We start from the raw sequence: 24,638 nt of genomic DNA on the forward strand, positions 1-24,638 counted from the left end.
CTGAAAGCTCAGAGGAGGGAGCTTGGTTGGGGTGGGAGGACCAGGGGTGTCCAGGGCCAGGGAATGCAATCTCACATGTCCCCACACTCTTCCTGGGACACCAGCAAGAGTGGGGAAGACGACACACCTCCCCTGTACGATTCTGTTTTACCACTGTGGGGCCAAATGATTGTTTAAAAAGGCAGGGGGTAGTATCAAATAATACAAAAAAAATGTTCTTTATTTAGGGAGCATTTTCAAACTTCAGATCTTTTTGTATGACTGCGTTTTTGCTCTATCTGTACCACTCCCACTATTGCATGCTATGCTAATTTAATTCCACTTCCCTTTTAATACTTAAATGATATCTTAAAAGAGTGAATCAATCCTGAGCCATACCTGAATGTCTATTGTGCTAGTTATACTTTTCTCTTACCACTTTTAAAAATGAATATGTACATCTGTATTTTTTAAAATACTGTTTTCAGAGTGCCACCTAAAGTCATCCTGTCAGTTACACACCAGGAAACAATGATTTGGTGCAAACTTTCAACCTTGTACTAAGGTCCTTTCCCCTAAACCCAGCCATTGAATTCCGAAGGAGCAAACATCCCAGGCTGGGCAGAGGACCACGGGTGGCTATGTGGACTGGGCACCAGGGGTCTGGAGACCATAACACAATAGGGCCATGATGATGCACCTGCCTTTTAACCCTGCCTCCCTCCTGCCTTGAACTCCACATGACTAAGGTGTCCCTGAGGAGCAGCAACTCTGAGTGTGAAGTGTGCGAGAGATCTGAAAAATCTCATAGGGAACCGGGAATTGTTTTGGGTCTTGATGGGGAATGGAGTTCCCTGGAAAAGAAAGAAAGTGGAGCCTTTTAAGCAGAGATAGTGGCATAAGCTAAAGATAGAGGGGAAAGCGTGGTGGGCTCTGCTGCCCTGACTTTGGGAGGCGCTTCTGTGGCTGAGCAAAGAGCCCAGGTTAAAAAGGCAGAGTCTGATGGCCCCTGGCCCCAGAGTGTTGGCCTGTATAGCCTTTTAAATTTAAATACTTGCCAATGAAAAATTATGGAGACTCTATCTAAAGTTTTACATCCTAACTCCCTCCCCTCCACTCCAATTTCCCCTAGCACCTAACTACCTCTACAGATTATGTGCTTAATTACCCATGTTTAGCGCCATTTCCACCCCCCTTTCCCCACCTCCTCAGCATGTAAACTTCACGAGGATAGGGGGTTTGAGTGTGGTTTTTTTGCTTTGTTTTGTTTCCTTTACTAAAGTACTTCAAACAACAGGTATCTGGAGCATAGTAGCTGCTCAGTAGGTATTTTAATCAATGAAAGGAGTACGTGGGCTCTGATGGTCCCACACTCCTGTGTGTCCTGGGGTCCCAGGGCTCTGCCAGACCGGAGGCTCGGCTCCCTTCAGCCGCGACTATGCGTCTCCTCCAAGCACCTCCCTCGGATAGCCGGGCAAAACCCCGATTTGTGGCAAAAAGAGCAATAAACAGAAGGCTCTGGCTTTAAGTCCTGGCCAAGCCCAGGTCCAGACCGGGATCTGAACCCACACAAGGAATCAAAGACCCACGTAAGTGCCGTTGGGATGTGGCGAGAGACGGTTGAAGAGGAGGGGCGGGGAGGAGGGGGAAGGGAAGGGGGAGCCTCAGCCGGGACCCGGGTGGGAGGGGAAGAGGCGGGAGCTGGGGGAGCCTCTGCCTCCAGAGGGCGCCCGAGCTCAGCCGTCGCTCTCCGCAGGCCGCCCGGCAGGGCTCAGGGCTGGGCGGCTGCCGCTCGCGCTCTGCGGAAACCGGGGAGGCGGGGATGCCGAAGAAAGCCTGCCTAACCTTAGCGCAGGGAGCGCGCCGGTGGGCTTCCCTTCTCTGTACCTCTGCCCTGCCCAGACGCGGGCTAGGGCCGGAGTGAACCAACGAACAAATGACTGAGCGCAGAATCCCAGCTCATCTAATTGGGCGCGAAAATACTTTTGGGGAAAAAGACACGGAGGACAGCCATCCCTGGGCCGCAGTCCCAGAGCCTTCGCAGCCTCCTGCTGACCGCCCCCCACAGCCCCCCGCGGGATCTGCTGCTCCCAGGCCGGTGGGCCCTGAACACTCCCCCCACTGCCGGGACCCTGGAACCCCCAAGGATAGAAACTGGTCCCCACCGCGCGGGGATGGAGTCCACCCCACCATCTAGCCATACCGGCAGGGGTAGGCGCAGTGGCCAGAGCGTCCTGGGGTCACTGGCGAAATACAAAAGGATGCCCCTTCCTGCCAGCGCGGCGCGCACCCTCCCTCCCTGCTCCATATGCCCAAAACCCACCCTCCCTGCGAAACCTCCCGGCGTGGCGGGCCTTTCAGCGTGTCCAGGGCGCGCCGACCGGCGGGCTAACACTGCCACGCGACGACTCGGTGGGTGTAGTTCCCAGAACCAGAAAAGCTGACGCTAGAGCACAGACCTGGGCTGGGAAGTAGGGGGCCTCCTTTCACCACTTTGGGTCTCGCAGGGCCTGCACCGTAGAGAGGCAGAAATACTGAGGTTTGAACAATTATTTCTAGGTTCGTTTACTGAGTTCTATGTGTCACACGATGCAGAGCGCTTCGCGGTGGTGGCGAGGAGACTCGCGGAGGATTCCCCCAGCTCCACTCACAGGGAATATGCTTAGCTCGTTTCACAGTTGAGAGAACATAGGTACAAAGGGTTAAGTAAATTCACGTATACTAAGAGCCTCAGGGGCGAACTGCTTTTGTTTCCTTCCTGGAGGGTAGCATTTTATTTTTCTTTTCTTTTATGTTACTGAAGAATAGTTGGCATACAATGTTATATTAGTTTCTGTTAGGTTCAGGTGTACAGCACAGTGATTCATTAGTAAGCTCACCACAAAGGGTGTTGACCGGATGTCACCACACTAATTCATTAAGATACTGTTGACTATATTCCCTATGCGGTACTTTCTTCCCCTGATTTATTTACTTTATAATTTGGAAGTTCATTTTAGAGCCTCAATTGACAGGTAAGGGAACTGAGGTTTGGCTAATAAGCGATGGCTTTGGCTTGGAATAGGAGTCGTTCTGCCTGCAAACACCGGCCTCGTTCCTTGGGCTGAGCTTCTGAGGCGCTCTTAGTGAACCTGGGCCAGCGGTCGCCTAGAGTCCCACACTCCAGAAACGGGGAGCGCCGGCCCAGCAGGGCCTCAGCCCCGGCACCGACTGGTTTTCCGTTGGTTCTCATCCATCGCCCACCTATGGAACTCAGTCTGTCTGTCTGGGAAACGTGCCCAGCCCCGCAGCCCAGCCTTCTTGGGCGGCTGGTCCCTCGCCAGAGGTCAAGCTTGCAGAGCAGGCCCCGCGCAACCTGAGCGGGTCAGAGCGCAGCAGCCCCGGTCACCCAGGCGCGGGAGGCGGAGGGAGGGAGGGCCGGAGCCGGAGGAGCGGTCTGTGGGAGGGACGCTTGTCGGAGCCCCAGCCGCGCGGGATGCGGCTCCAGGCCCGCCCCTCGCCGGGCCCCGCCTGCCGCCCTCGCCTCTAAAGTGCCCCTCGCTCGCCTCCCGGCGCTGTGCTTGCCCTTGCCGCCGCCGTGTCCGCTGCGCGCCCTCCTGCTGCCGGTGCCATGGATGCCAAGGTCATCGCCGTGCTGGCCCCTGTGCTGGCTGCGCTCTGTCTCAGCGACGGTGAGTACGCTCGGCTGCGGAGACGGGGCAGACGCCGCGCCCCGCGCTCCGCGCCTGGAGCGAACCCGGTTCGCATTGTACTGCCTTGGGTAGGTCGATGCAGTCCCCTGGGCGGGCGCGGCGCTCAAGCCGGCATAGCACCAGCCTTCTGTGGCCCCGCGCTCCGCAGGGGCTGGGATTTCCGGGGACCGCGCGGCCGCCAGACCTCGAGCAAACTGCGGAGCGAGGTCGGCCAGGAATGCTGGCTAGGCGCGGAGGGCGCAGATGTAGAGCGGAGCCCCGAGCTGCCGCTCACTGACCGGCCTGAGCCTTCCCGCGCCCGGCGGTTTCCGGGGCGCACGGGCTCCGAAGCTCCTCTGCGCTTGGTGCTGGAGGTGCAACTGGCGGTTCGTGCGGGAAAGCTCTTTGCAAAACGCTTTTCGCTTCGCTACTCGCTGGTCGCGGCCGTGAGATGCGGGCCGCTGAGCGGCGGCCGCTGAGCGGCGGCCGCTCACGGTGAGTCCGGCCCTCGCTGCACCCGCCCAGCCAGTCTCCGCGCCTTTCGACCCGAGCAGCTGGAGGGTTTGGACTGCCCGCCCGGCCGTGCTCTGCACAGCTCCGCAGCCCCCAGCGGCGGGCGACCCCGGTCACCAGAGAGAGCTGCAGGGGCCGTGCAGATCGCGCAAGCGCCTCCGCAGCCCCGAAATACCCCTGCAGGCAAGCGCCTTTGTCACCAGCCAAGTGAGCACTCTCACCTCAGAGTGAGCGCTGCAACGAAGCGAAGTTGGGTCACCCAGACATAGGCCACTGGGAAAGGTGGTGTCCCTTTTCACTGGAGAGCTTTCTCTTTTGAAGATTAAGAGAGACCTCACTTGCCACAGGACGCTGGTGCTGCAAACCAAAATAAACTGTCTTCTCTGGACACACAAACAAAGCCATGTTAGGCCACGCTGCCCTGCTTGGCTGTGAAATTTCCAACGAACTGCACAGGGTTGCAGGACACTCATGACACTCAGTGCTCTTAGCACGGCCAGCCTTGGCCTGTGCAGGAACCAGGCTCCTGAAGTACGATGCTCAGTTCCAGCCAGTGCCCCACTGTGGCATTCTGGGCTAGTGACCCTGAAGCCAGTGTGGGCGAGGTGAGCATGCATGTGGCTTGGCCAGTCGACTAACAGGTTCACGCTGAGCACCCGGGGAAGTGTTCTTTAAAAGTGTAGCAGTCGCTAGTCAGAGCTGCAGAGGGATCAGATCAAAGGCAATTCAGAATTTTCCTCCTAGACAAAAAGGTATCCTGGGCTGTATCTCCAGGATACTTTTCTCCAGGAGTGGGACATTAACAAACTGAGCATCTCCAGGACTCTGGGTGGGGCATTAACAAATCAAGTGGTCTGGTAGAACGGATGTGTCATAATGCACCTCTCTGGGGAAATGGTGCTGTCCCTAGATGCCCCATCCTCCAGGGAGCTACAGAAAGGACTGGAATTTGGGGATCCAGGTCACTGAGTCCTGAGCTGGTGGCACAGAGGGAGTGGGACCCTCATTGAGAGACTCCTTCTGACCTGGGGAGGCTGCTTGGTGGCCACTCTGAGTTGCCTTCCTGGCAGCCAGGTGGCCAGGTCAGGGTCCTGGGCTCCAGGCTGGTTTGGTTTTCCTTGCATGTGTAGGTCAGAAAGCACTTTTGGCTCACAGAGTCCCACACTGCATTTCAGAGATACCTTAGCTCCAGCTCCGGCCCTTCCCCCACTTACTGACCTCAGCGAAGCAGCTGGTACCTTGGGTGCCCTGGGCTTCCAGGGGTTAACCCCAGTGTGGGCCCCATTCCCAGCCCTAGTGGGAAAGGTTGGCCCAGGCTCCTGTCTCTGCATTAGCAGGTTCTCAGGGAACTGCTCCAGAACATGGCCACATTAACCAGTTCCCAACACCAGGTAACATCTGGGCCAACTTGGCAGCTTGCCCAAACACCTTGTCATATCCCTAACAGTTGGAAAAGGTACTAATGTTCATAAAAAGCTGGAGAAAGGACTCCAGGTGGACATGGCACCAAATTTTCTTAGTAAAACCACTTGGTGTTCTGTCACTTTAAAAAACCTGTTGAAATTCCCCACTTGACAGGCCCACAACTGGGTCCTGGGAGCAGGAATAAGAATTGCCTTTGAAGGAAATGGATAATCCCAGGGGGGAGGGGAGGAAGAGGGGAGAAAGAGAAAGCTTGTGTTTCGAGCTCAGAATCAGCTTTAATTTCTGGCCTGATCTCCACTGCTTGGTCAGTGGAGCCAGAACAGCTTCTCTGAGACAGCAGAGCAGCAGCCCCCTTCCGCCCCAGTGCTCACACTGTGTGCCCAGCTCACTGCTGCTCTGGGACTGGGACCCATCCTGCCTCACCATGGGCCCCAGTTCTCCAGTCCCTGCTCAGCTCAGGAGGATCCATGAGAATTCCATGGAAACCTGGGGCAGGACACTAGTGGGAGACTGACGCCTCCATTACCCAGGCCTCCCAGCCCTGGGGACACTTTCTCAAGTGATCTGGCTACAGGGCAGTTCAGACTTCCCCTGCAGGGACCCAGTGCAGTTGCTAAAAGCCTGGCCCCTGCAGACTTTCTGGAGTTGTGTTGGGTGAAGGCTGCTCCCATCCCTGGAGTCACTGAGCTCCCTAAAGCCTGGCTTTCTCCTTCCTAATTTTCCAAGTCCACTTTGGTCCTGGGAGGCCAAGTTATCTGCTTTTCCCTGGACGTGGTGGCTAAATAGGCTGCTGTCCCCAGGCCATGTCTTCTCAACTGAATGCGCCTTTGGAAAGAAAAAGTTAAGAAGTCCCTCACTCACAAGCTTTCTTGTGGCTAACCCAAGTCTCTTGTTCCAAAGTGCAGAACTTCACCACCACCAGGAGGCCTCTGGGAGCTCTGTAAACAGGCAAACTTTTTTTTATACCTCTGGACTAAATATTCTCAGACATACATTTAAACCCTGATGAAAGTCTCACAGATTCAAATAATTTGGGGTATTAAGTGGGGCTTGGATAAAATCTGCAGAAAAGAAAAAAGTACACAAATCCCAGCCCCCAGGCTTGCAATTCTAGGTGTAAAAGGTGAGTGGTGAGTTCTGCAGAAGACCTGGCCAATTTACAGTAATGAGTGTCAATTACGACATTTTGAAAATTGGTAAATTGGCAAAGATGTACTACAACCCTGGAGGCTGCAAAGTCTCTGCCTAGACAATGAAAGCCACATTTGACTCCAGCCTGATAATCTCCAGGACCTCAGGGAAGTGCTGGGGAGAAGGCGCCCTCTATCTGCCCTCTGGGTCTCCCAGGTAGGAAGCTAGCTGGGATTCTTTTGGTGTGGCCTGGACTGAAGGTGGAGTGGGAAAGAAGACTGCAGGAGGGGATGGAGAGGGGGCAGCATTCCCAGGGGAGCTGCAGAACTCCTGGGATGAGGCCCATGCCAGATGGGGGAGCAGAGAGACCCAAGGAGCCTCCTTCTTTCCCCTTCCCTGACTAACAAGGTCTTTTTCAGTTGGCCCTGGGGGAGTTTATTTTGCAAAGAATAACCAGGACCTCAGTGCCTTAGACTGAAACATTTCTCTCCTGTGATTAACAGACTTTATCTTGACACACCTGGGCAGGTGGGCTTCTTATTTAGGTCCCTTCCCTCCTAGGTCTAGCTGTCCAAGGCTCTTTGCCCTCTGGCCCTGTGGAAGCTAAGTCTGAGCATACCCAGAGCCCCCTAAGCTGCCCAAGAGTTCTTGGCACGGGGGTCCCCATGACTTACCCATCCCTCTTGATCCTGCCATCATTCTGCCTTCTGAGCCCTCGGCCCCTGGGCTGCAGACCCAGCCACGTGTATCCTCAAGGCCTGGCAGGCCAACAAGCTCTTGTTCTCGTTACCTCTTTTAGGGAAACCAGTCAGCCTGAGCTACAGATGTCCTTGCCGATTCTTCGAGAGCCACATTGCCAGAGGCAACATCAAGCATCTCAAAATCCTCAACACCCCGAACTGTGCCCTTCAGATCGTGTAAGTCGGAACATCACCCTCCAGGAATGCTACTCCTGATGGGCATAGGAACACCTAACTGGCAGACTTGGGAGTGCTGGAGGAATGACATGCTGTGTCCAGCCCTGAGCTTGACTTAATCAGAGGCACATGTTACTACCTCGAGGCCTCTGAGTGTGCCACCAGGCAGGAGCTTCAAAAGTCACTCCCCTGACCCTCGGTGCCCCGCTGTGCTCATAGTGGTCCTCCTCTCTTCTTCCCAAGTTTCCTCCCTGCAGTGCAGCAAATGGCAGTTGGCTGCCTCCAGCCTGGAGAAGCGTGTCCTTCACCCAAGTTTCTGCTAAAGGCCCAGCAAGTGAGCCAGCCCTTTACCAGTAATGGTTCTACCAGGTTGGGGGCTTCGGTGCTCTAAATTAGTCATTCTTCACATAGCAAAACCTCACAAGACCCAAATTCCGTGTTAAGTCATCTTTAACCATTTGGTGAAACCCAATATTTTCAGCTTACTTACCTGCATATTTTCAAATACAATACCTGAGATTTTGTTATTTTGTTGGGGGAGTTGATGGCAACTGTTAACATTTGATTTCCTTCAAGTGGGAAACAAGACAAACCCAAATCACACATACATGACACTCAAAGATCTGTCACCTGGGGCGCAGGAGGCTGGGCGAAGCTCAGGAAAAAAGCCACACAACAAGTGTAGTCGTGTATCTAGACGCCTGGGGGTGAGGCTTGGGGTTTCCTGGGGAGAGCTCATCCCCTGCAAAGTCCCAGTGCTGAAAATGGGACAGGAACACAGCAGTTAGAAAGAAAGCTGAATTTCCTGAAGGCTTTTCCACCCAACACCAGCGTTTTTTAAGGTTGATTTTCTCTTTTTTTTTTTCCCAGTCTTTGCTGCCTTGAATATGTTTTCATTTGCGATATGTTTTAGGCTGCTCGAAAATGAATGTTTTTTCACATAGTTTGTTTACAATAAAATTCTCTCCTTTGAAAGGTAGTTCATCAGAGAGTGAATTTAGCCAGCTGTTTAAAATATCAAATGAGACCGAGGAGCAGCCATTGAACTTGTAAAATCTCTCTGGAAACCATTTTCTGCCAAACTACCTACCCTGCCCCGACCTTGTGCCCCGTCTCTCTCGTCCTGCTTGCTCCCTTCTCTCCCCAGACTAAGGCAGGCAGTGCCTCTCGCAGGTCTGCTACCTCCAAGGCTTACTCTGAAGCCTGTCTTCCATGTACTAGCAAGATGATCGAGCCAAAACTCTGCTGTTGTCACTCTCCTGTTTAAAATCCTCACAAGTCCCCATAACCTTGCAGATAAAATCCCCCTCCTTTGCGCTTCTCATCTGGCCACCTGCTTCCTGAGCATCCTGCCCGCGCTCTTCCTCTGCACCCTCTGGACATTGGCTGGAAACTCCTGTTTCCCCCCTCCCTTCCCTTCACTTGCCGGACTCCTACTCATCCTTCCAAAGCCAACTGAAATGTTCCCTGGCCACCCCATAAAGACGTTTCATTTTCCCATCTTTCTGCAGTGGAGCTTGCCACACTCCTAAGCGCTGGGTTTCTCCAGCCTCCCTTGAATTCCTCCAGAACCCAAGCCTGTCAGGTGGGGCACTGGGCACCAGTGGGGGTCCTGACATGGGTGTCAGATGACCGAACAACGCTCAGGTGAACACAGTGCCACCTTCTGTGCAGCTGCACACTGTTGCCTCTTCTGTTTTGGCAGGGCAAGGCTGAAGAACAACAGTAGACAAGTGTGCATTGACCCGAAATTGAAGTGGATTCAGGAATACCTGGAGAAAGCTTTAAACAAGTAAGCACCACAGCCAGAAAGGACTTCCCTCTAGATCCACTTGAGAAATTTAAAACCATGTGAGGGATGTGAAGGCAGAGGTGGGGGAAGGATAGCCTGAATAGCAGGACCGGGTGTGCCTATGGGTAGCACAGTGACCTGGGAACGGGCTGGAGGTTTGCCCAGCATGTAGACGATTGCATTTATCGTGTATTGCAGCTTGTATTCGCTTGTGCCCTGTGCCCTTGCACACTGGCTGTCCTATAACTGGGGTTTTCTAAGAAATTGTATTATCCCAACCGCATTTCTCACCAGTCAGTTCCCTCATGATGATCACAGTCAGCATCATTTCATTACCCTTTTCTCAATCAATGATTACTTCAATATCTGTACGTGGCTTGTTTTGGAGCTTCTCCTTTCTTCCCTGGGGATTCTGAGCACAGTTAGGTGATGGCCAAGCGTGGAGCTCAGAAAAATGTCCCTCCTCCAGATGCCAAGGCTTGGAGGAGGACTGCGGGTGGCTCCTGCCAGGGCATCCCTCCTGAATGACAGCCAGGTGCTCCTAGTACTGAGTACTGCTAGGCAGCAGCCACCAGCCTTACCTGATCTTTCAAGCTCAGCGAATCTGCAGGCTCCGTGTAGAAGCCGCTGTCACTGGGAACTGTGCTCAGAGACCCTTTCCCGGTCATTCCCAGGCCTCTCCCTGCCTCCCACAGCATGCTTTCATCTCTCGCCTGCTTCTCATTTCTGTACTTGCTCAGCAGGAGGAGGGGGTTCACTGGGGCTCCTGCCCTGCAGCCCCCTCCTCCCTTTGGCCTCCCCTCCTGCCCAAGCCCTCTGTGAGAATCTTCCCTGGCCTCGTCCAGAATGGGGCTGGCCCTCCCCTGGGGAGTGTGAGATCATGACTCTCACACTTACATCCCAAGAAAGGCAAGTATTTGCAGAATCAGATGCCGTTTTCAATCTGAGAGCGTGCTTTGAGGAATTTGAATTCTGAGATTGCCTCATGGAGGCTCTATAAATTCTGAAGTTTCTGAAATCAGAAGTGAAAAAATAAATGAATAAATGAGCCTCTTGCCACTAACCCCTCCTCCTGAACCACAACAGTTAGGTTCCAGTCAGAGATGTTGGCAAGTTGAAATTTCTATGCATAAATGTGATCCACAGATGGGCCTGGTTGTATTTGTAACTTTTTGCAAGGCATTTTATATATATATACTTTTGTGCACATTTTTTAAATGTTTCTTTAGAAAACAAATGTATTTCAGAATATATTTACAGTTGAGCAATTCATATATTTGAAGTGGAGCCATATGAATGTCAGTAGATTATGTTTCTCTATTGTCTTCAACTACTGGCAATTTGTAAAGAAATAATGAACTATAAATGTGATTGCAGCTTTTTAATGTTAGCCACAGTGTATTTTTTCACTTGTATTAAGATTGTATCAAATGTGACATATGTACTAGCAATAAAATGCTAATTGTTTCATGGCATAAACCTCCTACTGTATGTGGGAATTTATTTACCTGAAATAAAACCCATTAGTTCAGACCTGGGGCTCACACACATTTCTGGAGTTGATGAAGAAAGGCTGGTCTGCTGGCAGCTGCCTTAGACGCCTCTTGCCTCGTTCACGTGTGAGGCCAGCACATGGGCCTTGCTCAGAAGCAGTTTAGATCTGTAACTCAAATTTTTGCCTCTTCTTTTAAAATTTTTAAACCCAGTGGAAACAGCAGTGCTAGTTTTCTGAAGATTAATATGACTCACTAATTCCCCTTCTCTCCCTCCTCTCCCCAGTCCTCCTAACATCCCCATGTAATCTTCAAATACTCAACCCTCATAATATCCAGCTTTCACATTTTACCATGTAAAAATCCCATAATTCCAGGCCATGGTTAATATCAAGCTTTCACAAAAACAGGTGGTTCTTCCACATAAATCATTAAGTACCATTCAGCTTGAATCATTTTAATGTGACAGTCATGAGCCAGTTGCTCTAATAAAATTCTGCTAATCATCTCTCTCCCTTGCTCGCCAGAACAATTTCAGTCATTCCCAGGGGGTGCCTACAGGCATCCAGAAAGGAGAAGGTGGAATCAAGCCACCTTCTTTCTCCAGATGGCTGTGTGAATACTGGGCCTCCAAACTCCAAAAAAGCATTATTCTATTTGAAATGCAGTTTTTGTAGTTCAAGTGAAGAGTTCAGCTCTGCACTGAGAAGGAAGGAAGCCCAAGGAGGCCAGGTTGAGTAAGATAATTGACCAAGTCCAGCCTGGCGCCTGGGGTGTGACGTGAATTTCGCCTCTTAAAGGTGCATTTCTTTCCCGTTTGGAAGCCTTGGGCAATAGTTGGGGCCAGCCTCAGCTTGGTAAATTGGCAGTTGCTCTAACCAGTTCACAGATATTGTGGAAACCCCTCTAAGCTTATTTTTTGAAAGGGAGAAAATGTCTGATTAATGTTAATGAAGTACTGATGGACAGTGTTTTGCCCAGGGGCCTCCAGGCAGGGGACTGAAGACAACAAATGGTCCAGTGTTAAATGTTATGCAGACTGACACAGTTCTTGTGTATTTCAACATCATTAATGGTTCTACTAATTTTATCTAAGGGGGCGCAGAGAAGAAAAAGTGGGGAAAAAAGACAAGATAGGAAAAAAGAAGCGACAGAAGAAGAGAAAGGCTGCCCAGAAAAGGAAAAACTAGTTATCTGCCACCTCGAGTTGGACCGCAGTGCCCTCTGCTCTTGTCTCTCTGGCGCCCTGTAAATTTTCTCTACCCCTCCTCCACTGGGCAGGTGCTCAGCCTTCCGAGGGGAAGCAGTGCTTTGCCACCCCTGTGGCCCCACTGGCTCCTGCATTTATGTGCTTTTTAAGGCCCTTCCTGATCCACTAAGGTATGGAGAAAGTAGTTGTGCAGAGACTGGTGTTGGGGTCTGAGACGTGGAGCCCGCTCAGGACTCTAGGACAGCCGGGACTCCATCTCGAGCGGCCTGGGGTCTCTGGCATCACTGGGGATGCTGAGCCTTCCACGGACACTCCGCCTTCTCTCTCGGGAGGCCCAGGATGGTTCCGGAGCTCACACAGCTCCATGAGGCCTATGCCTCTGCCTTCTTCCCTCTTGTTTTCCTCCGCAGGTTCTGCCCACCACAGGCTTGTAGGGGCAGAGCTGGCTGAGGCCACGCCACTAGGTGATAACTGACCCCTTTTCCCAACCACCTGTTGCTGGCCCTCCACCTTCTGCTGCCTGGAGTGGGCCACTTCCAGCACTGCCTCCCTGGGCCTGGGCTGAGAGAACAGCTGTACCTCCCAGCATGGGTGGGCTTCTGCCAAGCCTGTGGGCAGGGTGGGTGGGCATTCTGTATTCCCAGGAGCAACTATGGAAAACCCTGCTCAGGGAGCCTCCGGGCCAGGTATTTCACGTTGCAGATTCTTAAACGGGTTCCCAGTGATGAGGAACAGTGTGGAGGGCCTGCAGCTCCAGGGACTCCTCACTCCTGCTGGGAGAGTCTCCATGACCCTGTGCTGTTAGGTTCCAGGACACAGCTGCCTCCATCCTCACTCACGGGAAAAATCTGCTTACAGTGAACATGGTTTAAATTCTAGGACTTTCCTCTCCCCTCCCAGATTCATGCCTAAAATGTCTTACTAAGTAACTCTAGCTTGGACCGGAAAGAGGGGGATCACATGGAAGAGCAAGGCCTTGATGTCAGTAGTGCTTTGAAAAAGGGTGCCTCAGCCATCTGGACTGGCATTCCCACCTGCCGTCACTCACCCTGCACCCTAGAACCTGGTCATAGTTTCAGTACATGGATCCAGAAAGCTGAGGTGGTCGGAGACAGAGCAGATGAACTACCAGGACAGAAAACCCAAGGTCCCTCACTGTCAGACTCACTGTGTGCCCTCATGCTTCGAGCACTCCTGTGTGATTGCAGACAGAGAACTGCAGCCCTCCTGCCCACTGAGAAGTGTCCCACTAGGGTGTTGCAGACAGATGTTATTGCCGCTGCCCTCCCTTTAATCTGGCTGACTGTCCCAGCCTGCAGCCCTTTGCTGGCACTGGGATCGGCAGGCCTGCTCCCACCTGGATGGCATCTGGAAGTGTGCTGGGCTGCCTGGGGCTGTTCTCCTTTCCCTGGAAGCCAGCAGCGGTTCTGGCCTTTGGGGCCTTGGCGGGATTGTTCTGATCACCCAGAAGTCCCTGTGAGAAAGTCAGACCTGTGTCCCATGCTCTTGGTCATTCTTCACCCAGCCCAGAGAGGGATGGCGAGTCCATCTGGGAACCACGGGATGTTTGCCCTCTAGCGACAGTGGGACAAGCTGTTGCTGCCCTAATGTGACCAACTGCTTCAGTGCTGGGGGGCCGCACCTCCCACTCCTGGGGATGAAGTGAGCACGGCTACTAGGAAAGGCTGGCAAGCTCCACTGCTGATCTTGTGACCCCAGTGACCCCACTGGAGACGGGGTTGCCACGGGAGAGCACACAGCCCAGCCAGATGTCCTGTTCTTCAAGGGGGTTGAATCTGGGCAGCATTGGGTTGGGCCAGGTGAGTGGTGTGTGTGGTGCCGGCTGCCCAGCCCTGGCCAGTGTGGCTGGAAGGTAGAAGTGGCTGCTGGTGCTGGGCAGGCAGCCCCAAGGGCCAAGCTGGGCAGGGGCATTGCGCCTATCTTGCCAAGTGGCTGCCCTGAGCTCCTCGGCCTGCTGTGCCCGCTGCGTGCTGCACCCACCTGTCTTCACCCTACGTGCTTGCCATCCACCCTTGCACTTCACCTGGCTCTCTCACTCCCTTCCCCCTCAACCTGCCCCTCTTCCTCCCCTCCCTCTTCACCTGGCCCTCTCCCTCCCTGCCCCTACCCCTGCTGGAGGGTGATTGGGAGTCAGGAGTGGGGGCCCTGGCCTCCAAGTGGGCTCAGGTGCGGCCTGGGGACCGTGCCTGGGGACCCACCTTAATGGTGTCTCCCTCTGTTCTTGTTAACAGGAGGTTCAAGATGTGAGAGGCGCAGGTTGGGTCAGACGCCTGAGGAACCCTTTCAGTAGGAGCCCAGGTCTGAAACCAGTGTTAGGAAGGGCCTGCAGCCACTCGCCTGAGCCCAGGCAGGGCTGAACGCATTCCCAAGGGCTTTATTTTGCACAGTTTGCCTTACGTTCACCATTTGATTATGTAGCAAAATATATGGTGTTTATTTTTCATTTAGCTTGATTATCCAGTGTCACTGGTGACAGATAGGAACATAGTCTAAGGCCATTATTTTACTAGCTTTACTTCAATATCTTTCCATGGAGCCCCTGGTCACACCAGAGGTTCCTGAGTTTTGTATCTCTGAGCTGCTGAGGCTGGACCCTAGATGGAGGGACCTCAGCCACATCATCATATCCTGAGACCATCCAGGAGGTGTCAGGACCAAGCAGCATGGGTAAGCGCTAGCAAAGGCTGCCCTGTGTGAGGGTTGGAGGGGGTTAGGTTCTAGAGGGCCAGGCAGGCGCCTCCCTTCCCTCAGAGTGGAGCCCGGATCTGCCTCTTTGGTGGGATCACAGGCCATCCCTGAGCTGAGGCAGGCAGTGTGAGGCCAGGGTAGGGTGAGATGTGCCCTCCATCCCGAGCTCTCCTCTACATCCCATCACGTTCTTCTCATCATTCTCTCTCTCATCCATCATCATTGTCTCCAAGATTGTCTCCATGACCCTGGAAAAGGACTCTCTCAAGACCAAAGCTTTCATTTAAACTGGGCACCAAGGAGCAGATCAAAATGTCTCGTGTTACCCAGTCCTGAAAACACTGTGCACGTTGTGTCTTGTTTGGAATATTGTCTATTGTCCAATCCTGTGTTTCTGTTCAAAGCCAGTGTCCCTGGTGCACACTGTCAGTTCCTCGTGTGCAAAGGCTGAAAGTGAGGAGATGCCCCGCAGGGCCTGTGACCAGGTTTCCGTTGATGGTGGTTACCTTTGGGGTGGATGGCTGGTTTCCCTACTGATCACAAACCCATGGTGGATCAACAGAGCCCAAGGGAATTCGGTTAGCTGCAGTCCTGACCTCTGAGGGTGTCAACCCTTAGCACTTCCATAGTGGTTAATATATCAGAACTATAGAGAGCTGTTCTTCATTGTGCCAAGCCCAGCATTCTTTGTGGAATAACATGATGAAAAGAGTTCTCAACTTTTTCTTTGGTTTTGAAAACCCAATCCATAAAATAATCCTAGACCTGAAGATGTTTTCACCATTCAAATCCACCCTCATCTTTTCCAGCATTTGGCAATCCCATCACCTTACCTTGCAACTGGCCCTGGGCCTTCTTGGCTGCTGCTCTTTCTGTGCTCCCAGGACAGCCAGCAGAACATTCCTTCCTCTTAGCAAATGCTGGGATACCTGGGAAAGTAAGTTAAAAAGCCTGACATTTAGTTTATTTCCTTTTCCTGAGAGCAGTTTTTGGAGTTGCATTAAGCAGTTTAAAATTTTCACTTTTTGAAAAGGTAGGAAGGCTCTGAGGGTTTTTTACTTGTTTTGTTGCTTTTCATTTGGCCTCACTAATACTTTAATCCTTTGGTTAAATATCCCAGTAAAATTTTTTAAATTAAGAAGAGAGGGAAAAGGAAGGGTAAAACAAGGAAATTATTAATTGACAGGACACTATAAATAACATGCAGGAAGTATATTAGAGTCAAATAATCTTGAATTGTAGATGCTTTTTGGTTTAATAATCTTTGGAGTATCAGTAACATGTGTTAGGCATTTCCATAAATATTCCTTTAAACAGGATCTACATAGTAGGTAGAAGGCCAGCCCATCAATCAAACAAAAATTCACATCCTCAAACCAGCTATGTTCTATTGAAAAAAATAAGAGTATGGGGGTCTTTATTAGCTATAAAAGATACAGAACTGGTTTTAAGACTCTGTTTTGCAATTAACCTGTCTTCTCTACAGGGCTCCTGAATTATACATGAAATGATTGAATTTTCACAGGTCTGGTCATTTTTCAAGTAATCCAAGATATTTAAAAATCTCGTGGATGATTTGGAGGCAGCTTCCTCTGGAATCTGTGGACCAGAACCATTAAATCTCTTGCTCCAAGAATGTAAATGTGGCCCTAAGTCTTGACTATGTGGTTAAGTGAGGAATCATTTCCGTTTCTCCCCTGTTGGGGGAAAAACAGATAAGAGTAGAAACTACAGGGAAAATTATTTGTGTAACAATTCCTCTGCTTGTAATCTGCTCCTAAGTGGAGACTAAGGAGCCACAGCAAATATGCATTTAAATAGTCTATTTGCAAAGAAAAAGGCTCTCTTGACCCCCTCTTGCTTTCAAAATACCAGTCAAGTGCATCAGTTGGTTCAGGATCACCCTGCTGTCCCTCCAGGCCCAGCGCTGCACCGACCTGACTTTCCCTTGGGCTCCTGTGACCTCCAGGGAGGTACTCCACTCACTGCCAGCCCTTGGCACCAGGACCCCGCCAAGCTTACAGACGTTCTAAGTATTAGAACCCAAATCTGTGCCATGTGTTGTCTGTGCTGTTCTTTGTCCCATTCCAGCCAGGTGCCGAGACCCCAGCGAGGAGGCTCAGGAGTGCCCTCTGCTTGGCTGCCTGACCTCTAGAGAAAAGAGGTTTAATTTTTGGCTGAGGGCCAAATAGTAAAAGGTTGCAATCCCTGTACAGGAAGTCCACAGAACTTCTGCACCTTTTCTTTGGATCCGACTTGACCTTTTTTGACCACTGCCTGGTGCTTTCGCCATGGGCTCCTACCCTGGGCATTCATCACCTTTCCCAGGTAGCACCCCCTTTTGCAGCTGGCTGGAAATTGTGGGGCCCTGATCCCCCTATACATCTCCCTTGTCCCATTACAAGAGAGCTCCATATTCCACGCAATCGCTCAGCTGTGCCAGGGGGACCCCCATGATGCTCCCTAGAGAAATTCTTCAAGTGCCCTAAGCAGACCACTCACATGCCAAGTTGAAAAGCCCCACAAGAAACTTGTTATTCTGCAACCTCGCTGGACTCTCAGTCTCTGAGCAGTGAGGGGTTCAGTGTTAAATGTGATAAATACTGTACTTTGTATTGTTTAATTCGCATCTCCCACATAATGTGAAAATGGTCCAGGAGAAGGCAGCTTCCTGTATGCAGTGCGCTTTTTTTTTTTAACAAGTAACAATTCCTTTTGAGAAACAACAATTCCTACATTGAAGTCATATTAATGAAAGATGTATATGCACTTATAATTTTCCTAATAAAGACATGTATTCCAATGTAGCAGCGATTGGTTTGAAATTAGTGTTACCATTTGGAATTTTCCAGACTTGGTTTTTCTTCTTCAAATCCAACACAGGAGAAATATACAATCTTCTTGGTGGGGGTCTTATAGGATCCCTGGGCACCTGTGCAATGCTGGTTCCAGCACCTCCCACCACTGTGCTAAAACCAGGAATCAACCACCTCCACGTTAGTTCTTCAGAATAATGTCTCTTCAGAATGATGCGTCATTGAAAAAACAAAAGTAGTCCATGGCCCATCATGTGTTACATGGCTGATGGTCCTCATGAGCTGGCTTATAACAGCTGCTATGCTGGCCCTGTACCAGGTGGTATGGACACTGCGAGCAAGCTGGCTGCTTCCTGGGTTTGTGAATCCTGAAGCCTGAAGGACTAACTTGCAGTTAAGTGAGTATTTTCATACAGCAAAGTAAGTGGGAGACAGGGTGCAACCAGGTGTCAGGGGAGCATGGAGCACTAAGGGCTCCCTAAAAGTGCTGGTGAAGCTGAGACCTAAGAGAAATAGATTCCTTCGCTGGTGATTTACTGGTCCAGGATGGCAGCTATTGAGAGCCCAGGTGGTGTCCTGCTGGGAGCTAATTCTGCCAGGGGTGTAGCTCATGTGGGGAGCCCAGCATGAGAGCGGAGTATCATGAGGGGTCCCATCCCTCCACCCCATGCCACAACCAACTGGATGGTATAGACCCCTGGCCCAGGCCAGCCCATCCACTCTGTCCCAGGAACTCAGAGTTGAGACTCAGAGCTCAGTGGATTCCCGGGTTCCTCTGTGCCTGCAACTGAGAACTGTGCACTCAGAGTGTGCGTCCCAGGAGACAGGCTTACAACTGGAGGAAATGGATTCAGAGAGGTGAAGCTGAGGGGCCAGGCAGCCCTAGCCAGGGGTGAGATGGGGCCATCCACACAGGGCCCAGAGAGTCGGGGAAGGTCCCTTGTGAGTACAGCCACACTCCCTGCCCAAGAATTCCTGAATGAGGATTTCTGTTACTTACACCCAACTAACCATCACTAGGGGCAATTGGTCAGGCAAAGGAGGGAGGGGGATGGGGCCATGGGCTGGTGCTTGCACATGTCATGTGGGAGACCTCCCTATGCCTCCATGGCCTCCCTAGGGATCTTCTCTGAGCCCTCTCCCTGGCTTCAGCTTGAACCCCAAAGAAAGACCATTCAAGCCAGCTGCTCTGCTGCGACTGACGAACAGTCCAGAGCCCCACCCACCTGTAAAAGGTGCAGAAATGCTGTTTGGGGCATAGGCCCTCTTCCTTCCCTGAAGGCATCCAGAAGCACCAACCCAGCTTGCCCAGCATCTCCCCAGTGAGCTGGCAGAGCCTGCAACCCGGTTGTGGTGACCTGCAGCCCAGCCCAAGGAATGGGTGCGTGGGGGCAGTTTGCAATTTATCCCACAGCCTGTGTATCTAGAGAGAACGTACTGGGGCACTGGAGTTCTCAGGCGATCCCATCCCTGGGGCCCCCTGCAGGGCTGTAGGCTCCATGAAGTCTTGTGAGGGGTTGGGGGAGCTTTGTCCCAGTACCCTAAATACTGCTCATCATAGTAGGTGTTGAACACACATTTGATGGATGCTGCCAGGCATCACCAAGCCCCAGGACAGCAGCCTTCAGGCAAGCCACAACCTAGCCCAGCTGGCCCTACCTGGAACTGGAGCTACTCTCAAATATCATGGTGTGTTGTCAAGTTTGCAGAAGTTAACACTCATTTTGGGACAACTGAGTGGCAGCTACCCCTTGGCCCATGTAACTAAACAGAAGCCAAGCGTTGTGGAGCCCAAGATGAAGCCTGGCATTCCCTGATATTCCTGGGAATGGAAGGGGAGGTGCCCAGATTGGAGGAAGGCCAGCTGGTCCTTGCTGTATGCCCCACCCCCAGTTCAATCTAACTCAGTCCATGCTGCCCCGCACCTCTGCAGGGGATTGGACCTCTGAAAAACAGTGTATACCCACGTCTGGTCCCTTCAAATTCATGAACTAACCAGAAGCAGGTCCTCATTGCTGCCAGGACCCTACCTATCTTCCTGAACCATCTGCTCCTCCTTTTGCTGTGTTTGCTCCACACTTTTCCCTCCTTCCCTCTGCATGAGGGGCTGATGGTCTGGCTTCTTTGTCAGAATAAAAGGGAACAACAGGGAAGGAATTTCCAAAAGCTTCACCTCTCCCCCACTGCCCGTCCCCCCTCTCACAGTGTCTGCTAACACCTCACCGGGAACACCTGCTCCCAGGTCTCCTGCCCCTGAATGGAGCCCGGTGTTCCTCACCTGCCCAAGGAGGTCTCTCCTGACACCCCCTCTCCCCTGCACCAAAAATCTTTCACTGTCCACCATACTATAGTATCACCCATAGAAAACGAAGACAACCCAGTGCTATATCCTTGGCCCCAGTGTCTGCAGCTTCCTCTCCTCCTCTTCACACAGTCCTCAGGAGCGTTGTCTGTATTTTCAAAGTCCAATCGCTCTCCTCATCTCTCTTAATGTCCTTGAACCTGCTCCAAGGAGCATTCTGACTCTACCACTCGGTCTACTAGAAGAGCTCTTTGTCAAGGTCACTGCCGTGTTGGGAATCCAGGGCTCAGCTCTCAGTCCAGGGAACTCAGGTCCTCGGCACCTTTTGACCTCATCAACCTGCCTCCTTGAAATAGTTTCTGGTTGACTCTCAGGACCACGGCTGTTTCCTTAGCTTCAGCCCCTCATTTCTCCTCTCTCCTCATCCTCAGGACATGTACACGTAGTAGGCACTCCCACTGCTCAGTCCTTTTCTGTTGCTGCAGGTGGGCTCGCTCACTCTCTCAGCCTTGAGCACCAAGGAAAGGTTACGGATCCCAGAGCAATGTCCCTCCTGGACTCCAGGCTGGCATGCCCAGGTCCTCCTCTGAAATGCATCATATGCAGAAAGAAACTCCTAGTTTCTACTGGTTCCCCAATCTGCTCATCCCTGCTTCTGCAAATGACAACTCCATTCCTTCTGGTTGCCCAGGCCAGAGCTCTACAGTCATCTCGGATGTATTTTATTCTGTCACACCCCAAACTAAACCATTAAAAAACCCGATTAGTTGCCTTCAAAATATATCCAGAATCCATCACTTCCTGCTGCTGCCATCCTGGCCATGGCACTGCCATCTCCTACCTGAGATGGCACTGTGCTCACACCAGCTGACCCACTCCAGGGCCCTGCAGCGTCCTCTCAGGCTGCCCTGCCATATCAACCCTACTCAGACCCTCCAGAGGCCAACAGCGGTTTACCCTGCTGGCCCCGTCACCTCTGACCTCACGCCTCTCTGCTCCAGCCACGCTGACCTCCTCTCCCTTGAACAGGCCAGGCCTGCCCTGGCAGAGGACTTTTGCTCCAGGTGGCCTTTGTCCAGAGATGGCAGGGTTGGCCCCCCACCTTTCTCAGTCTCTGCTCACCATCCCTGTGTTAGAGAAGCCTCTGCAGTATGCCCTGCCCTCCTCATTCAGCCTGTACTCCTCCACAGCCCTGGAACCCCTCCCTGGTGCCTGGGGCACTGTTTACTGCCTGCTTCCCCGCTGCAGAAGGTCCATAGAACTGGAAAGAGATGGGCTTGGTGTGTTTTGCTCACTCATTACTCTGCGGCTGGCACAGAGAAGGTGTTAGAGAGATTTCTTGAATGATGGCCTGACAGCTAGAGGGGATGTTAATGAGCTGCAACCTCCCTGCTCATGTCTAAAAAAGAGACAGCAGTACTGGCTGTGAGGCTGTGTCTTTGTACGCTCAAGGCTGTGCTGTGAAGTCACAATTTGGACCCAAATTCAGCTCATGCCCATGTTTGTGTGCCGGTGGTCACACGCTGCTCATCTCCAGAATCCCCTGTGCCTGGCCCTCCCCACTAAAGTCCCAGCGCATGAAAGACTATAGTGGTTCTTTTCCTGTGAGTCCAGATTAAAGAATCACCCTTTCCCCAGAGGCGGCCTCTTCTGAGCGCTCCCTCCTTCAGGGACCTGCTCACATCCCTTGTGCAGACCATGTGGGTGGTCCGGGCTGGGCTGCACCCAGTAGGCCTGGCTTTGCAGCAGGGCCCTGGGAGGACAGCACAGCTGGTGGGGGTCCCAGGATGGGATCTCTTTTACTGGAGCTTCATCTCAGGCCTGACTAAGATGGGGCCGTGGGTGGCTGGCCAGACCTCAGGACCCAGAGCCGAGAGGAGCATGACCCCAGAGACACTGCCAAATGGAAAAGAAGGGTCGGCAGGTCGGCCACTGGAAGCCAAGGCTGTGTCTGCCTGGTGGACAGAGCTGGGGAGTGGCTAGTGGGGATTCCGACCTGGGTCTGCTTGCTCCAGACACGAGTTCTTAACCTACAGGATCCTCACCTCACTTCCTGAGTTCTTGATGCCTTCTCCACTGCCTTGCCCAGGGGGAGGCCTCAGTCCACCGCAGATGCTGCTGGCTTGGCATAGAGGCAGATGCCCACAGCCACACCTCAGAAGGATGGCCAGCCCTCTAGGAGGAGGCCAGAGAAAGGGCCAAGAAGTCAGGAAGGGCTGGTGGTGGCAGTTGCTGGGTTCAGCTCTCCACAGCAGCCAAGCCCTGCAGTGCAGTTGGGGGAGCTGCTCAGGGGCAGAGCCTAGTCTTGGTTAGTCTGGAAGGCCCCAGATGCAGCCTCAGGCTCACCTTGTCCTGGCCTCTTCCTGGGCATTTCCCTGAATATTGACCCGGGTCACATGTGCTCCTGGGCTGTGAGGAAGCAGTCCTGAGCATTCCTGAGTTTGGGGGAGGTGGCTCTCCTTCCGGCCACTCTGGGGACTCTCCAGCGCCACATTGGAGCCTTGATGCCAGGGACCAGCTCTTTCCAGTTCTTTCTCTGTGAAAGCACCTGTCCAGCCAGCTGTGTGGGCCTGCCCTTCCCAGTGGCCAAGCGAAACTGGAGGATAATGCATTCACTGCATGTTTCCTTAAGTGGGCAGGACAGAGTTACCAGTGGGGACAGCAAACGCTTGGTCAGGCATGCTCCATCCAGCTGGCATTTCTAGGGCAGCCTGTGCCCACCAGGACCATGGAGGTACTGTCCTCTTCAGTCTCCCCACAATCCTGCCAGGTACAGCCCTCTCCCGTGTGATGGACACAGAGACAGAAGCCCAAAGCAGTTGTGGGGCCTCCCTCTCAGAGCTGGGACATGGGGAGGCCAGACCTGATCCTGGGCAACCCGACATTGTAGTTTGTAAAGCACCTCAGGCAGAGGGAGTGTATGTCCAGGGGCTGTGGGCTGGACAGTCTGGGTCTGTCCTGGATGGCCCAAGGATATTTCCACATTTAAATGAGAGTCCGTCTAGAGGAAATGCTGGACAACACCAGGCTGTGAAATCAAAATAGTATCAAACAGAGAAGAAATAAGAGTAATATGCTTAAACATTGGCATATGTTACATCTAAGAGGACGAACAATTTGCACACATGCGTGCGTGTGTGTGTATGCATATGTTTTATAATGTCAAATATAATTTTTAGTGTAGATTATGGTATAAAATGTGTGTGCACTACTCCCATGCACATAAAATCTGAATTTTGCTCACCCTCCCTGAGGAGAAGGAAAGAAGTCAGATAGCATTAGATTTCCTTGATTTAATAAGTTTTTAAAAAAATTCTGTTTCACAATATTGCTTCTCTCTCACTTACCAACTTTACATTTCCCTGTATGGCCCCAGAAGATGACTGGTTAGCCAGAGACGGGTAAGATTCCTCAAGGGAGGAACAACCTAAGACAGGCACAGTCGCAGGGGGGGCCATCAGGTGAGAAATTGGGGATCAACAGAGGTGAGGCTTAGAACCTCACCCCCCCTGTTTTGAGAGAAATCTTCTGCATCCGTGGATGTTTTGTTGCCCTTGTCTAGCTTGGATTAATACTTAATCTATAGGCACACACCTGATCATCTACATTTGCCCTCTTATAGCACTAAACTATGTTTTCTACCTTTATCTTGCGTCTACCTACCACTTCAGCATTTTATTTTAAAAAATAATAATAATAAGGGAGAAATGTGGGATTCACATATAAATCAAGTATAAAAATCAAACGAATATTCATATTTGAACTGACTGTTTATAGTTCATGATGCGTGATCAAAACCGAAAGTTTCTGTGATGACTGCCCTTGTACTGTTCACCATGTAAGAACTTATTCACTATGTAAGAATTTGTTCACCATGTAAGAACTTGTTCGTTGTGCTTCAGAAGATCGGAGACTGATGAGAATTAGGTTTGGGGTGGATTAATGATTGTGCATCGAGTCCCCTGTACAGAATTTTATTGTTGTTAACCATTTGATCAATAAATATGAGAGATGCCCTCCCAAAAAAAAAAAATTCTGTTTCAAAAATCAGGAGACATTGTACAATTTCAGTACACATCTAATGGCTGCTTTTCTCCTCTCCTAAAGAGCTGTAGGCTTTACAACAAGGTGGTGATGTCTCAGGCCCAAAGACCACAGTCATGACCAGCTCCCGATGTCGAGCTTCCCCACCTTCAGCGAGCGCAGCCCTCCCAGAGTGAGGCAGCTGCCTAGTCTGGCTGTGAAGATGCCGCTGACCCCAGGCATACAGGACAGGGAGGCTCAGCAGGTCCGACGCCACACGCTGAGCTGCAGCTCTGGAATCCAAGAGCATTCTGCAAGCTCTCTGGAAAAGGCTGGGTTTGAGCCATCCCAGGAGAGGCACAGCCCTCCCTCTGAACTTTCCTAGAGTAATGAAACCAGATCTCAGCATGAGGCCTGTGTTCTCAGGGGGCTGCAGGGCAGGGCCCCACACCACCATGGAGCCTTTTAGGGAGCCCAGTGCCACCTGGGCAGGGCTCGTGGAGCCCCCGCTGGCCTCCCCAGGCCTGGTCGTGTGGCTCTGTGTGCTGGGTCTGTGTAAGGAGCCAGGGCCTGGAGCCTAGGGTCCCAGAAAGGGTGAATATGGATCCCAAAATTCCTGAAGAGAGAGAATGAGGGCTCATCTCCTGGGCAATCATG

At 52.0% G+C, this 24,638-nt stretch overlaps 2 protein-coding genes across 5 annotated transcripts; both read left to right on the plus strand.

Moving 5' to 3' along the window:
- The first annotated feature begins 1,915 nt into the window (after window positions 1-1,915).
- On the plus strand, window positions 1,916-3,508 carry LOC130684470 (putative uncharacterized protein FLJ38767). Its single transcript, XM_057505369.1, has 2 exons — window positions 1,916-2,077; window positions 3,131-3,508. The coding sequence occupies exons 1-2, from the start codon at window positions 1,916-1,918 to the stop codon at window positions 3,506-3,508; spliced, it is 540 nt and encodes a 179-aa protein (XP_057361352.1).
- Window positions 3,261-24,638, plus strand: LOC118918423 (stromal cell-derived factor 1-like). Of its 4 annotated transcripts, XR_005027143.2 has the most exons (5): window positions 3,261-3,650; window positions 7,519-7,636; window positions 9,342-9,428; window positions 17,724-18,054; window positions 24,066-24,638. XR_005027143.2 is itself a non-coding variant. In XM_036897230.2 (4 exons), exons 1-4 carry the CDS (start codon window positions 3,590-3,592, stop codon window positions 12,109-12,111), a joined length of 360 nt encoding a protein of 119 aa, XP_036753125.1. In that variant the 5' UTR covers window positions 3,278-3,589; the 3' UTR covers window positions 12,112-16,314. The 4 variants fall into 4 exon arrangements, 3 of the variants coding, with proteins under 3 accessions (XP_036753125.1, XP_057361806.1, XP_036753126.1); XM_036897230.2 differs by lacking the exons at window positions 17,724-18,054; window positions 24,066-24,638 and adding an exon at window positions 12,018-16,314 and having other exon boundaries at window positions 3,278-3,650; XM_057505823.1 differs by lacking the exons at window positions 17,724-18,054; window positions 24,066-24,638 and adding an exon at window positions 16,327-17,643 and having other exon boundaries at window positions 3,279-3,650.

This window comes from Manis pentadactyla, chromosome 8 (genome assembly GCF_030020395.1).
Source record: "Manis pentadactyla isolate mManPen7 chromosome 8, mManPen7.hap1, whole genome shotgun sequence".
NCBI classification, from domain to species: Eukaryota; Metazoa; Chordata; class Mammalia; order Pholidota; family Manidae; genus Manis; species Manis pentadactyla.

Bases quoted from the DNA above. Each gene is read 5' to 3' on its own strand.
- LOC130684470 (XM_057505369.1), top strand. From the start codon at position 1,916: ATGACTGAGCGCAGAATCCCAGCTCATCTAATTGGGCGCGAAAATACT. The intron at 2,078-3,130 runs GTGGGCCCTGAA...GCGGTCGCCTAG, and splicing joins GATCTGCTGCTCCCAGGCCG to AGTCCCACACTCCAGAAACG.
- LOC118918423 (XM_036897230.2), top strand. From the start codon at position 3,590: ATGGATGCCAAGGTCATCGCCGTGCTGGCCCCTGTGCTGGCTGCGCTC. The intron at 3,651-7,518 runs GTGAGTACGCTC...TACCTCTTTTAG, and splicing joins TGCGCTCTGTCTCAGCGACG to GGAAACCAGTCAGCCTGAGC. The intron at 7,637-9,341 runs GTAAGTCGGAAC...CTGTTTTGGCAG, and splicing joins AACTGTGCCCTTCAGATCGT to GGCAAGGCTGAAGAACAACA.